The sequence below is a fragment of the Lathamus discolor genome, chromosome 15, assembly GCF_037157495.1.
Source record: "Lathamus discolor isolate bLatDis1 chromosome 15, bLatDis1.hap1, whole genome shotgun sequence".
NCBI lineage: Eukaryota > Metazoa > Chordata > Aves > Psittaciformes > Psittacidae > Lathamus > Lathamus discolor.
This window is the reverse complement of record NC_088898.1, coordinates 4,689,493-4,705,680: the sequence shown is the minus strand read 5'-3', so window position 1 is coordinate 4,705,680 and position 16,188 is coordinate 4,689,493. Positions and strand designations below refer to the sequence as shown.

The window sequence follows — 16,188 nt, the reverse complement described above, 5'->3', positions numbered from 1 at the left end:
GATGACCCAAGCGAACAGAAGTGAAAACAAAGCTCTTCTCTTGATAAAACTCAGTTCACGAAAGTTTAATGAGACGTTATCACCTAAGAATTTTTCCCTCAAAATTTGCAACATATTATGGGTTCAACCATGGCAGATGCTTTTCCACGTTTGGGATCTAAGGGTCCTGGCTACCAAATCTGAAAAGAACCAGAGCAGCTCCAAGCCATCTATTAAACATTACCATTGAGGGTTAACTTAAATCAGAATTTCTAATACTGTGGTGGCAATGTACTTTGTAGTAAATCAGAGAACCAGATCCCTTAGTTTGCAGTGCTGGGGAAACACTGTTGGGAAGAAAATGAATACGCTGGGATAATTTAATTACAACTTTCCCTCCCATGTCCTAGAATCCAACTTTAATACTCACTGTATTTAAGGAAACCAGAAATACCCAAAGATCTCACTAAAACTAAAATGAAAGGTCGACTTTTTCTGTCACGAGGCCCAGTGCTGCTTCCATAAAACAACTTGTCTTAAAGCAACTGTTGTCATCCCTGCTTAGTAGGCAGACAGGAAACCTGAAGAAAAATCCCAAACAAATAACAACACTGCTGTATCTTAAAATAACTCAAAACTATCGTATTTTCAATAGCTGCTGAAATTCAATATGATCTGAATTCTTAGCACTTATTTTCCTGGAACAAAGCTGTCAAAACAGCGGTTTCCTGTTTGCTCATTGTTCTCTATTATATTCTACATGGTTTGAAAAATTCACTTGAGGATGTGCTATTCTCTGAAGCAGTGTTGTAGTCTGAACAGGTTCATGTTATTCTGTAGCTCTCCTTGAAAGAAACTAAACACTACACACATTTTGTGTATTCCCTTGAAAAATTCTAGAGGAATGGGCACCATTAAACTGCTATCATTACATCAAACCCCTCCACCACCACCACCACTGGAATACTAACCCCCAAAATGGATTTTATACATCCACAGCATGGATTTTATAATTGAAATAGATTTTCCTCTAGGGAATCGACAAACATGCACAAAACCACCTGTGTAATAAGCAAATCATTTTTACTAGAAGTTAGAAAGAACTTGCACTCTATACAGCTAGATTAGCTTTGGGAGTTAAAATGCCAGTATTGGGGGGGAAACCAGTATTTTGGACCTTCTGTGCAAAATTATGGAGCTTATTTAAAGGCAAAACAAAGAACTGACCACAGAACAGAGGGGTGGGGAAAAACATAAGAGGAAACAAACTGACCATGATTTTCTAAGGAAAAGTAAGAGCTTTTTCTTAAACTCTTAAAAGAGTAAGATGAAATACAAGTTAGGAACTTTTAAAGAGACTTTCTATTTAGTTGAACCAGCTGAAATATTAACAGACTTGAGTTATCAAAAGATGCTGCACCATATGCACATAGACTCTCAACGCTAAAATCAATATAGCAGATAGGGATAAATGCAATACCCTGCAACTTACACTAAAACAGCTTCCCAAAACATCTGCCACACAGGTGCTCATCGATTTGCTCCAAATCAAAAGAAAACACTACAACGGTACGATTCAAACTGTGCACATGATACCAAATACTAAAACTAATGTGCAATCTACCTGGTACATGGCTGCAAAGTAATTAAACCTATTCTTGTAAATATTGTCTTACAATATAAAGAACTAATTTTTAATCTTTTCTTTTCCATAGAAAAAGGGATTAATTTGTGGAGCAAAAGAGTCACATATTTCAGCAACATGTTCTTTTACAGTTCCTGTTGCACTGTCTTGCTGAAGTCAAGCTAACGGAATACCGAGAGAAACTTAGACATGAACAGGGATATTAAATGAGCTCCTAGTATTGAGAGTTATTGGAAACTGATCTCTTCCTTATTAATACAATTCCCCATCATGTACAAAAAGATATCTTCATGTTCCAGAATGCAAACAGAGTTTTAATCTTTAATTATATTCTCAACCCCAGCTCTTCTGGAAAGAAATATGGATGTGGGCCTGAGGATTACTGCTTTATTACATTATCATCTCTGTGGTATTTAATGAATATTGATACTTAATGCAGCTTTGCCAGGAGGGGGAAAGGAGAATTTCAGATCTGCACCAAGAACTTCTGACAACTTCTCTCAAAATGGAAGGCAGAGCCACACTCTTCCCTCTTCCGCTCCTGACTGCTTCTAAGAAGAGGCCCAATGCTAGAGGACAGCTTGTAACACAGAACAGGATTACTGCACCAACAACACTCCCGTGGTAAATACCCGCATTCCTCGCAGCCTCTAGACCAGGTGTCACAATTCACTGGGACATCGGAGTCCTGGTGCTGGAGCAGGAAACCCTACCTGGTATTTCAGACCTCTAAAACACAGTGAGGTTATACCAGCTGAGCAGAATTTAAACATGTGGTCTTCAAAAATCTAAAACCTACGAACATTTATTGGCTTAAGCATGCTTTGCCATTACCTTCAGAATAATCTGCCTCTTCCTTTCACAATGAAAATCCCTGAACTTGGGAAGCAATTAGATGCTGTTTATAAAATGGAATGCTGAGAAAACCCTTCCCTCCAAAATCTCTTGGCAAAGGGCTCATCAGGATTTTTCTTAATGTAAAACTGATAAATTACACAAGTGAAGTTCCAAATCATTTCTTCTGGCACATCTGATGACTGGGTGTACAGTTTATTTAAATATATATATATATACACACACCCCTTTCAGTTAGTTCATTGTTAAAAATATCAACTTTGTTTTGAATATTAAATCACTATTTTAAATCGAGTTCCTTCCTTGAAAGTCAGACTGTGTGTCCTGAAGAAAGTTCTTGAACAAATGCAACAGAATCTTACAGTATTACTTACATGACAGACCCATTAAAACTGATAGGGCATTAATACTATGAAAGAACAACACTTTGACTATGCTGGTACTCAATCAAGCTACAGTAAACACCAAATTTGAGAGAGCTATAAATTTTCCAAATCCAGATGATCAGATACCTGCTGAACCAGTAAATTAACTTTTAAAGGAGACCACTCACCAAAGAGCATCTTTTGCTAATGTAGCTCCAAAGGATGGAGCAAGTCTGGACTTCTTTTAAGCACATACATCTTCTCTAGAAGATCCAGATGGATTCTGAGTGTATAGGGCAGAATAGAGACCTCCTCCATCTCACCCAAAACAAGTGCCAGAAACAATCTGTCCCTCCTGAGACTCTGCCCAGCACTCTGTGCTCAAGCCCTTCTTATCTCATAAAAGTTATCTTCACAGTTTATTACTGCTCATTTATCTAGAGCAATATCATGGGCAGCACTTTGTTTTTTCAATAATGGAGAAGTAATTTTGCTGCTCTGTTTCTAGCAATAGAGTACAAATTCACAGAGATTTTTACTCAATCTATTACAATGCTTTCACTGTCAGGTTAGGGTATACATCAAGCCACAAGAGATTTACAAGACAAACTGAAGAGCCCTAAAACAAAAAAATTGGACTCTTTTACTCAAGCCTCTATGCCCATTGAGCCTGAAGTTGTCAAACAAGAAGCAGACTTCAGCTTGTTTATTGTTTATAGCCTGTTTATTTCCCCAAAACCACAAGTGTCACAACAAATGACCCTAAAAGGCACCACAAAGGGCAAGAGCCTTAGTACCTTTTGCGGTGAGCAAGTTCTTGTTCTCGCAATTTCCTGCCAGACAGAGAAGACAGATGATTAATCTGGGAGCACTGAGAAAGCCCTATACAACAGAGCTATCAAGTCACAAGGTTGTCAGACGAGACCCCTAAAATTTCCCATTAAAACTAACTGACCCTCTTGTGTGTGCCAATGAACACAACTGCAAGAGCCTGTCAACTTCCTGCACTTCCTCTTTGCTTTCTTCTGCCCCATCTCACAGCAACTCACTGCTGTCATTTTCCAGCTAGACAAGTGACATACCACAGTCTGCCGGGCTCACAGCAGAGTAGTCCACCAGCAGGGACTGCTTCCACGGGCTCACTGCTCCCAGCCACCCCAGACTCTTTGAGGCGCAGCATTCTGGTCCCACAGAGTCATAGAGACAGCTTTGGAACTAGGAATTTGCTTTTGAGATGTGGTGCCAAGCAAAATAGTACAAGATTAACTGTGTGAACCACTAAATTTCAAGAGAAGAGAAGAAAACCTAAGAGCTATGCTTTCTTATTGACTTCATTTCTCTCAAACCAGAAGATGACACTCTGGTTTTCAGAAGGATTGCATGTATCTGCTTTTCTAGTCACTTGGAAGGAGCTGACAGCTTTCAGCACTTCAGCAAACAGAAGGAAGGAACCAGCAGCCAGATGAGAAGCATGTGAGGGAACGCATCTATTAGCAAGTACAGGGAGATGTCTTGTTAATAGAAGACAGAAGGAGGGACAAAGCAGGGGGAGAAAGAAGCCAGCAGTTAGTCATTTTCTCATACAGATACATTTGACTAGAAAGGAGATGTATGCCAATCCAGTATTCCTTCCTGCACTTTCAGAGAACGTGAAAACCAACACAGAAAAGCCAAACTGAACACCAAAAGGCCTCTCTTCAAAAATGTTCAGAGCACTTGGAAGCTCTCAGATAAGGAAAACAGTGAGAAAATGGAAATTTTCCTGGTAATGGTTACAGGACTGAGACCTTCCATGTGTAAAAATACCTTTTTGATTCAAAATTGCTGCTGGTGGTTTGGTATCTACAGTGAAAAGCTAAGGCTTTTGGCCTCCAAACCAGAGGACATCTAAAGATGGCCTAGGGGTGGCAAGGGACCAATGAGTGGGCCCACCAAGAATAAGCTTTGCCATTTACAAAACCCTTTCTCTGGCTCCTTCTGTGAGCGTGCAGTTTCAAGAGATGTCCGAGCCTCCAAAACAGGCTGAGAAGGTTTTGGGTTTGTTTTTTAAAAAAGCCATTTTGGAGAGGAAAAGAAAAGAAAAAGCAGAGCAGGGAAAGAGAGGAAGGGCTCAAGTGAACAATGAGTTGACACAACAACCAAGTTTCGTATCACCACCTCTATGAGAAGAAACACCATTTGTCTCTGTTCAGCCTGCAGAATAAAACTGAAGTCTCACCATAGCAATAAAGATCAAAGATACAGATTAATAAGGTAATTCCTCATCTTGTGTCACTGCCACTAACATAATGTGCAATAGCAAAAGTGGCCCATGCAGTGTTTTTAAGGAACAGGAACATAAATAAATCCATCACGCTCTCTAATACTATCTTTAACTCAGATTAAGACACATAATATCAAACTATCCCTTATACAAAATCTGCATAAAAACAAAAGAGTTTTTAGAAGATTCGTTGTCCTGTCATCACCTATGGTACCTCCTGAACAACAGCATTCCTCGCATTCTTTTGCGGGCTGAAAAGGATTACTGCAGCATTGCTATTTGCTCCAATCTGCCATTCCAAAATGACATGTTGGCATATAGCCTGTTTGTACCACTTCTGTTTAGGAAAAGCTCTACATAATATAGCTGCTCTGAACAACATTTAATATATATTTGACTCACAGCACACAGGTACTCAGCCCAAATACTTCTCATTTAACTTAACAGCATACATCAAAGAAAAAAAAAAAAAAGAGAAATAAATAGTTTCCCCTTTCTTGACTAATCAATAAAGCCAAAAAACCCTGAACTCCCATGGGAAAAATCAGTATGCAGTATGCCATATATATATCAAGGAGATATGAAGTTCTGTACCTGATGCTTTCTTTTTTTGGATTTTATAAAGAACGAAGGGGAGGAAAAACCAAACTCACAGCATGATTCATCATTATTTGCATGAAACTCCAGCAAAATCAAGATATTAAAATCCACTTGCCACACTTTTTTTAATACTTTTCATAAGCCTATTTTCATAAGTCTTTTCATAATCCACTTCTGCTCTGTGTTGGGGACAAGATATTGAGCCCAACAAGTATTGGATTTGACTTAATATAACTATTATTCTCTTCTTAAAGACATACCAAGATAGCAAATAAGGACAAATAAGGAAAGGTCAAAGAGAAGCCAGAGAGAAGAAAATCAGTGACAGATGAAGGACCAGCTCAGCATAAACATATTTTCCTTGCGAATAATGCTGGAAGTGGTAACAAGATACTGAAACATAATTCAACTACTAGATCAAGCTTAATTACCACACTAAAATTATATTCTATCTGCAAATTCCAGGTAAATGCAAAATTGAATGAAAAACTCACCTGGAGATAGAGACATACTTTTTAATGTGTGTATTATATATCCGGTATTAAGATACCCTTTGATTCCTTCATCAACTAAGGCCTGACTCTGGTGACAATAGGGACTTTTGTTATTACAACTATGAAGTTTTTATAAGCAAAATGTTAATACACCAGTGATTTGTTCTGTGAAAAAAAAAAAGGCAGTTTCCACAAACCACAAGGATGCTCAGCACAATGAATAATTGCTCAGCACTTCATTTTCTCCATAATAATCATTTTCTTATATGTAACTAAATATTTTAAGCAGTTTATTAATTTATAAGCTTAGCTGTGGACATCTCTCTGTTTTTGGCATCAGTACACAGACTGCCTGAAGTGTTGATACTCTATGTCCTCAAACAGTTCCTAAGTGTCCTCATAATTGCTTGTCACCTGTAAAAGACATTTAGATCCAATGCAAAACTAACATATGGTGAACAGATGGACTCAGACAGATGTCTGTCGAGAAAGTACTCACACCAAAGACTTTTTGGCTTCAGCCTTTTAGGACCTTCAGAAAAGTCCTACTTGAAGCTTCAAGTCATACTACTCAGGGGAACATCATCCCTCAACGACAATCTCATGCTGCAAAAACTTTTATGACCTGCTACAAAGAAGAATCTTTTTAACTCCTCTGTTATCAAGTACCTCCACAAGCAGAAGAAACAAATTACTGTTTCTATAGGGTACCCCACCCCACCAACTAGAATAATTCATCTTGGAGTACTGTGTGCAGTTTTGGTGTCCTCAACATAAGAAGGACATGGAACTCTGGAACAAGTCCAGAGGAGGCCAGGAGGATGATCAGGGGACTGGAGCACCTCCTGTATGAAGATAGGCTGAGAAAGTTGGGCCTCATAGTGGCCTTCCAGTATCTGAAGGGGGCCTATAGGGATGCTGGGGAGGGACTCTTCATTAGGGACTGTAGCGATAGGACAAGGGGTAACGGGTTCAAGCTTAAACAGGGGAGGCTTAGATTGGCTATAAGGAAGAAATTCTTTCCTGTTAGGGTGGTGAGGTACTGGAATGGGTTGCCCAGGAAGGCTGTGAATGCTCCATCCCTGGCAGAGCTCAAGGCCAGGTTGGACGAAGCCTTAGGTGGCATGGTTTAGTGTGAGGTGTCCCTGCCCATGGTGGGGGGGTTGGAACTGGATGATCTTAAGGTCCTTTCCAATCCTAAATATTCTATGATTCTATCTTGTATGAAACAAAAATGCAAGCACAAGGCTGATATTTTAAGAATCTACCATTACAATTAAAAGTTTTAAGAAACTCTGCTTCCCACCATGCAAGCTCTTCAAAATACTCTATTACTTACTGAGGAGGTAGCACAAGAGTTGTTGGCTGGGCTTTTGGTCTGCGTTTTGCAGATACTCCCATCTGGTTGGCTGAACGTTTCAGAGATTGCTGATTCAAAAGGCCAGACGCCAGCCCGGCATGGTACTGCAACTGGATAATAAAACACATATATATTAAAATACATACCACTGCAGTATGCTGTCTATGTCAGACCTTTACTATCTGTACCACCTGATTCAAATTACAGCCAGTCAGTAAGTTAATGTATGGTATTTCATATACATATTGCTTGGATGGAAAATGATGCAAACAAAAGCATATTTATAGTCTACTGTGAAGTAAGTATCACAAGGAAGTTATGCTATAGGGCAAGTAAGATGATGAATCCAAGAGATCTTCTCAAGTCCTAACTCTCATGAAACTTGAGCTTGCTTTTAAATGTGAAGACTGTTTCTCCCCTCAAGGATCTCAAGGGATCAAGCATTCTTACTTTTTGGAAGAAAAGAGGAAGAAAGATGCATAAACCGGCTTTTTAGAAATAACACATCTTTTGTTCTTAAACATAAAACCACCAGTATTCACAAAGAAGCTTCTACCACTGTAAAGAAAAATCTACCTGCCAGCATCTCTCCATAGCATTTCAAGAAGATTCACATTCAGTAGCTTTCTCCTAAACTTTTATTTTACTTGCCAGTGAAAGACAAATTTAGGAAGGACACAACATGAATCTGCAAGATTTTGAGCACAATCCCAATGTTCAAAGATGTAGGAACAGCCACAGTGCTGTATCTGTCCTGAAACCAGTTTCAAGTGCAACAAGTTGCAAGCTTACCTCTAAAATCTCCCAGTTTACATTTAGTTCTTCACTTTTGGGAACGGAATTTAGTGTCAAACAAATGTAATTTCCTTCATCATTCTAGTCGCCACATCAATGTGTTCTTTAAACTGTCTAAAGATGTGATTTGAAAAGGTGAACTGCTTAACAACTCCAACCCCAATGGTGTGAATCTAAAAAAGGGTACAGTTAGGAAAATACAATTTATGTATGTTCAGAAAATAAAGTGGGCTTAGGCAAAGCTACTCTGCAGGGGACTGACTGAAAATGAACAAAACAAAGCTCGGTAAAGTGATCTACTTGAAAATGGCTATTAAAACGAGTGAAGCTATCCAGTGAGGCAATTTGACTCAAATGTCAATGCTCAGAGCATCCATAAGGCTTTTTAACAGGCTCCTGATATACTTGGCTGCTTTGCCACATGGTCTTGGCCGTGGCACAACATGAAGACACATTGCATTCCTAATGGGAAGAGAACCGTGCTCTGCAAGGGGAGGGGGGATTGTAGTGCCCCAACAGCTCAGCTTAGACCAATGAATTTTGCTCAAATTTGTTTTTCTCCGACAGATTTCTGAAATGAAAAAAAATCAATGAGAGCAATGGACAGCACGCATTTGAAAGGCAATGTTTCAAAGTGTCAGGGGCTTAGTTTTCAATCTTCACTCCCAGAATTTGCAGCGAATGCAATATGCAGGGAATTAAAGGAAAAGACAGCTCTGGCAGAAGACCCCTCCAATTCCAGGAACACGCTTTTCCCTTTTCTTCTTGCATCTTACTAACAGCAGCCCTCCTGTAGCCATTTTGTGTTGGTGACACCAGTCACTGTGCAGAAGGACACTGGCAGCTATTTCATGGATGTATCAATTGGACACTTGCTCAGAGATGGAGGCAACCAGCATAAAATAATGCTAAGCATAGATGCATTTTAAATGCAACCTTTTAAAGACATTTCATAGCCTCCCAGTCTGACATTTAGTGGTCAGGCGTTAAAAAATTCAAAATAAATATATTTTAACAATTTTATACATGAAGGCTGACCCCCAGTGATTAAACTATTTTTATTAATTATAGGTATTTCTTTATAATCTACCTTTGCTCCTAGGAATGCAGATCCAGCTGTCAAAATCTATAAGGGCCATTAAATATTTACCAACCATCCTTATAATGGGAGAAAAGGTCAAAGTTAATAAAACTGACAGGCAGCTTCTTTCCAACTTGATTTATACATTATTAAAGTATCACATACTGTATTCCACAGAATGCACTGCTTTTTGGGGCAAAGAGATGTTAACCGAAGAGACTGGGAAATTGTTTCTTAATCGCTTGTTCTGAGGAGCAGAAACAAGACAGAAAATAATACCAAAACAGTAACGCTAACATCAAAACTATAGCCTGAAGATTCAACTATCCTGATGGAAAATGTCCTTTTTCCCCTTGTAAAATAAACTCCTTTGTCTGCCAGCAGACATGACAGCAAATCTCAGCTAGAAACATACCAATGCCCTCAAAATTTGTAATTTCCAACAAGAGAATGCTATTTCCAAACATACTCTCTTCACCTTAGGGAACCCAATGGAATGTACTGTCAGAGGGTATGATGGGTGTTAAAAGGCTCACACAGGAAAACGAAGATGAGCTCAAGGGACACAAACCCACTGAGGGCTAATAAACACACAGAATACCTGAAGTCCCCGAGTTAGAGACTGCTGATGGCTGGAATAACACTGCAGAGAACAGCGTCTACCAGCTACTGCAGGAGATGAGATACAGAGCAACAGAAGCCTTTGGCTGGACCGGCAGAGCTGCTCTGCCAGTCAGTGTCTCCAAAGAGTGATCCGTGCAGGTCTAAGGGACCTTGTTACCCAACACAGCCAAAGTTAGGCACTTCTGTATGGTCACAACTGCCTTCTGTATTGTATTCCAAACAACCTTCCATCTCCTTTTGACAACCATGCTCATTTAAACCAGCAGAGTGGTAAACAGCAATAGCTTGATCCATGGAATACTCCAAACACCCACTGAGCTTGAGCGCTGGTGCAGCACTAGGTAGTACTGCAAAGCATTTCTTTGATCACCTGCTGAGGAATGTCCCATCATTCAGAGGCTTTATTACAGCAAGCATCCATGTCTTCCAGCTTTGGGGAATTCCAAATGGTTATGTAAAGTTAAGCTCTTTACTTCCTAATTAAATTCCTCCTTAAAATTTGAACAAGACTGATCTTTTTTTCTCCCAATACATGCAGATGAAACATAAAATCTATTTCACAAAACTAGCAAATAAAACCACCACCAACAAAATCAACTGATAACACTTCGCAGCAAGGACATACACCAGTGCCAACTTCCACCGTTTTAGGATGAGTCTCATGATACCTGATATTTTTCTTAGAAACTGTGTTTCCAAGTAGATGTGTGAATTCCACATTTAAAAATCAAGAGACTCTAGTTTTCAAGGATGTAAGAAAAGTACTTAAACTAATGCTTAGAGCTTTACCTGAAGGTAAACCAGAATTTGGATTGGTTTTAATTTTTATTATTTTTGAGATTCATCATTTCTCTATGTTAATGGCAACACAGCCTAGATTTTTTACAAGAAAAGATTATCACTAATGTTCTAGGCATAGTGCACTATGGCACTAGGTGCCATAACTCATATTTTCAGTGTTCTTGAGTATATGAAAGCTACATTCATGTACCGACAGCTCTTAACCTTCCCCACAAAGTGAAACATATCACAGAGATAGCACTTTGGAGCCACTTCCCCGACAGCTGTAATTGTAAAGAGAGCAATTTCTTCATTCATGTAAGATGTCTTTGGCTTTCACATGAACTATTAAAAAAGAGAAGGTGTATTAGAGAAATGCAGACTGGATTTCATTCCAAAAGCACTCATATTCTTTAAAAGTGAATCCCATAGTATTTGTTTATTCTGCCTCAGTGACTCTCTTCTTACCAGAAAGATAACGCACCCCCTAAAAAAGTCAAAACATACAAAGAAGAACCCATCTAACCCCCCCTGGAGATATCTGCTGCAGATGATGTTTAAGGTTTGAAGCAGACAGAGAACTTCTGCTACAGCCAAAGGGCTTAAATCAGAACAATGCAGTATGGCCCCTTTGTTCAACAGAAATGTCCTGACTGTATCATGACAGTTTATCTTTTGGCCTCCAGGCCTACACTACACTGTGTGTTACGAAACTACAAACATGGTCACAGTGCTAATTTAAAACTTTTAAAATTAAAGCTTCATCATTAGAATTGTGCTGGGTCTAAAGGTCTGTAGTTTACATAATTCATGGGCTGGGGATTTTGCATGTGCTGACTGCTGACCAAACAAGTCATTACACTCCACTTACTGACAAGGCCATTGAACTAGTCGGGTAGAAAGAAGGTAAGGGTGGGGGGGGAATCACTTGGAACCTTTACAACTGATCGTGTCAAATCACAGTTGCACATTAAATTTACATTTTACCATTATTTAAAGCTTCTTAAGCACCAATAGATGCTTTTTCTTTAAAGACTGCAATCAGAAGAATGACTTTTCTTTGTAATCACATTACCCTGTTGTGATATTTTTTTCCATTCTCATGTAAATACTTCCTGAGCCCAGACGTAAACTGAAAAGCACTTTCGCAGAAATAATAATAATTAAAAAAAGTTCATGCCCATTCCTCCAAGAAAGTGAGTTTTACAGAAGAGCCTGGCAGATACTGACCCATCAGGGACCGTTCACTGTAATACTGCTGAATACATGCACATTTTGCCTTCTTTTAAGATAGCCAGTATTTTGCCCCTCATCATTAAACTATTTCTCCCTTGCAGCTAACAAGGGATTTGTCTATTATGATAGAACTCTAGTCCTTCCTTTGAAAAGAGCAATGAGCAGGCAAGCAGGACACTCCCCCAGTTTCATCTCTGCAGACTAAACTAGGCAAGAGAGAAATTACACTACCTTAATTGAGATTTTTAAGCTTCTCTCAGATAATGAGGCTGGTTTGGAAATTCTCTTTTTCTCCAAACAACGTTTGATCATTTCAGGACAGCTGAATTCTTAACGTGGCCAAAACAGCATCAATAAACCAAAAGAGCCGTCTCAGATTTCTTTACTCATTGGTTTTCCTCTTGCGGAACTGGGCTGCAGGCTTTTCAATTAGTAAGAAAGCAAGACATTGTGTGTTTGCTCCAGTTTACAATTTAATTACAATGCTTTGTTCTGGGTTTTTTAAAAGCATTTTTCACCCCAAAACACATTCCAGTTGACAAGAATATTTAAGCAACAAATACCTATCCATGATGGGAACAAAGGCTACCCCTATTCTATACTTTTAAATCCCTTTTCCTAAACACCCTGATGTGACTAAACCGTGAAACTAATGAGCTCACACTTCTGTTACAAGCCTTTTGCACAGCACAGCTCTTATTTGCATTGCACTGAGACACACAGTGCCTGTGCCTCCCCCTGGTCAATAAACCAGGGGATATAGAACACTGAGAGGACATCTATCTGCACATGCCACCTTGCTTTTCTCTGAGGTCTCTCCTCCTTCCTCTCAAGACCAGGGAGCTGAAAAACAACCATAGACATTTTATATGTATATTCCTACAGTGGTACATATCTCTGTTTCTTCTAACATCTTGTCTTCACTACATTTTGTTATTCCATTGTCTTTGAATCCCTGTTTTTGCCGAGAGTGCCGTTTTAATTAGCGTCAGATTTCAGCCTTAAAGTGTGCTCTTCCCATACCTTTCTTTTGAAGACATTGAAGTTCTGCTGATGAACGACTGCAATGTTTCCTCACTGCAATACTGCTTGCAAGCCTTTGGCTTTTTACCATGCAGATAGCAAACCTGGCAGCACTTTCTTCAAGGAATTGGTCAAACCTTCAGCCTCTGCATCCTTGCTGCCAATAAAATTATACTGCGCTGTTCCAAGTGTCTGCAAAAGCCACTCCTCCTCCTCCTCCAGGTTTTGTTTTTTAAGTATTCTGGAATCCACTTAATAGTTACATTAATGAAATATTCTTGCTTTTTGAATAATGTCAGCACAAAGGGACACTACACAGACAACAGGCTCTGAGGTTTAAAGACATCAGGTATTGGAAATGGATAAAGAAGCAGAGTAATCATAATCTTGGGCTACTCACTATTTACCTCTTCAAAAGAGGAATAACTGTATTTTATACTTAGATGTTCATGAATACCTCGAGGTGCTCTGAAGGCCTTGAGTGTGTTTCCTGAAAGATAACTAAATGAACTGGCATTTCATTGGATACACAGCTACAACCTAGACACATAAAAGAATCACAAAAGCAGATTAAAATTATTACATTGTGTTCTGCATCTATGTCAAAAATAAAACCATGTGCAGTAACAAACAGTAGTATTTTCAAGTAATCCTGAGCTCAAGGGTAGTAGTTGGTACAAAGGTGATCCACTTACAGTCAAATGATCTCTATGAAATATATTCACAGTTGTGTGTTCACTTAATGGATTTCATTAAAGTCTAAAGACCCAAGAAGTGCATTTGACCAATAACTGATAGAAAATCCAAATTCCTTCTTTTGCCAAAAGTATTATCATTGCATAGGACAACTAATTTGCAGCAGGGACAAGTCATCGTTAAAACTCAAGACTGACTAAGGACACAATTAGTATCCTCCCCCAGTGCTGCTGTGCTCCCTTAAACAGCCACAGGATCTTTGAACTGAAGACATTGCTCTCCTACTAAGATTAATATTTTCTAAATCCCTAGACTAAATCTTTGGTGTCAGGGGCTCAGGTGGCAGCTATATCAGCATAAAGAATGGCCTGCTGCATCCGTGACTGGGGATGCTCAGGTGCTTAAAGCAGAAATGTGAAGATACTTTAAAACTGAGTGGTAGAATAAAGGAAACACTCCTCAGATTGTCTAACAGCATGCCATGATTTGCAGCACTGTGGTTGGGCTTTACCTCTACAGCCAGAGTACTTTTCAAACAAATAAAGAAATTAATACTCTTCTTCAACAAAATGCTTGTGTAAACCCAACTAGCCCAGTTGCAGCAGCAAAGAAGAAAAAGACAGTGGAAGAACAGATGAGAAAGAAGTCCATTAGCAGACAAACAATGTAACGGGAATGACCTTGGCTGCTGCTTGTGCTGTTCATTTCTTTTTTCCCCTAACTCATTAAATTTAATTATTTTAACTTCTGTTAAATGTCTTTCCTGAGCTTTGCTCACTCGCACAATAATTAAAGTGCACAAAATACTCAGACTAGCAAATCCCCATAACTGAGTATCAGACACCAGCTATTAGTCAAGGCACAGGTCTTTCTGCCAGCAAAGGGAACCCTGGTTTTACTGATCTCCCATGGCCTTCCTGAGGCCAAAAGCTGTACTCAAAGATAAGAACTTCAGCACACAGTTCATCCTGCCACACATATGCCATGGGCAGATGGATATGCTCTGCCAGGCTATACCAGATATCACCACTCTCTTCTATTACAGGTGATCACAGTCCCACGCCAGCAGGAGCTGCATGAATAGGGTTTAAACCGAGCTGAACTTGCCAAATTAGGAGAGAATTCTTCCTTAAATGGTTACTTTTCTAATAACCTAGCAGATGTCCCAAAGCAATGCTCTTGGGAATGCTAATCTGCAGCCTGCTAGCAAGGACAAACAATTTAAAGCCTGAAGCAGAACAGGCAGATCTGGAACATAATGTATGTGGCCTATTTCTCTATATGAACATCACTACTATAGCTTTAGAACATTCATGGATGGAAAAATTTATACTTCTGCCAATATAGTGTAGAAGTAACCCACAGAAAGCATTCCCACATTAAGTAACAGTAACTGATTAAGGTCACTTATGGAGCGGTGAAAGGGGTTTAAACTCTCACCCTTCCCTGTAACAACACCCATTTTTACACAGATAAACCCTAGACTCACCATAGGTGAAAGTTAAAAGATCAGCTACATTCTGGAGGATGACAAAAAGAAACACATCATTTTCCCCCTTGGAAACATATCACATTGAACTCTGAATGGACATGTCCACACTACTTCTTGGGAAAAAACATCACAACCACTGTACTTCCAAGCAGAATGCTGAAATATGATGGTCAAGAGAATCTGAAACTTCCCCCTCCTCCAATGCAATTAAAAAAAAAAAAAAAAAAAAAAAAAGAGCATTTCTGCCTCTACTCAAGTTTTCTGTATTCAAAAATTAATTACATATATCTGAATCCTGCCTGCAACCTGACACGGGCTCCAGGGAGACACAGCAATCCTGCTGATCACTCGCAGTCGGGCAAGCTCTTCCTTCTCCAAGAAGTGTTACTGAAGATCTTCTCCAACTAAACAATACTACATACTAACCAAGAACTCTACATTAAAACTCAACTACATTTTCCCAACCCCATCAGATCCGAAACAGAACACAAGAATTAAAAAACCAGCTCTGCATTTCATTAGGACACTGTATGAGCAGCTGGATAATCATAAATCTAAGATCCTTGTCATTTGTATACAAGGTAGAGAGATCCTCTTACTCCATACTGGTAGAGACCAAAATGTCTGTTCATACATCAGCCTGTGCAATGCACTATTGATAAGAGCAACATATGGCCGAGCTTTGTTTTAAAAGAAAAAATCTCTACCCTTAAGGATTTTTGAATATTTCTAATTTCAGATGACCAAAGCGTAATGCATGAAAAACCAGTTTAAAAGATATCTGCAGTTAGACATACAAAAAGAAGTAGACATTTAGTCAGATTATTTCTGTAGACTTCAAGGAGTTAAGTTATGAATGTTTTTAGGAATGTAAAAAGAATCCATCAGATTTGATTGATA

General features: G+C 39.1%; 1 protein-coding gene across 1 annotated transcript in view; it reads right to left on the bottom strand.

The window, feature by feature from the left end:
• Positions 1 to 16,188, bottom strand: part of MED27 (mediator complex subunit 27) — an 82,936-nt gene that overhangs the window by 44,442 nt on the left and 22,306 nt on the right. The window contains exon 3 of the mRNA XM_065695562.1: positions 7,541 to 7,671. Coding sequence (XP_065551634.1) covers positions 7,541 to 7,671 — 131 coding nt within the window. The remainder of the gene's footprint in view (positions 1 to 7,540; positions 7,672 to 16,188) is intronic.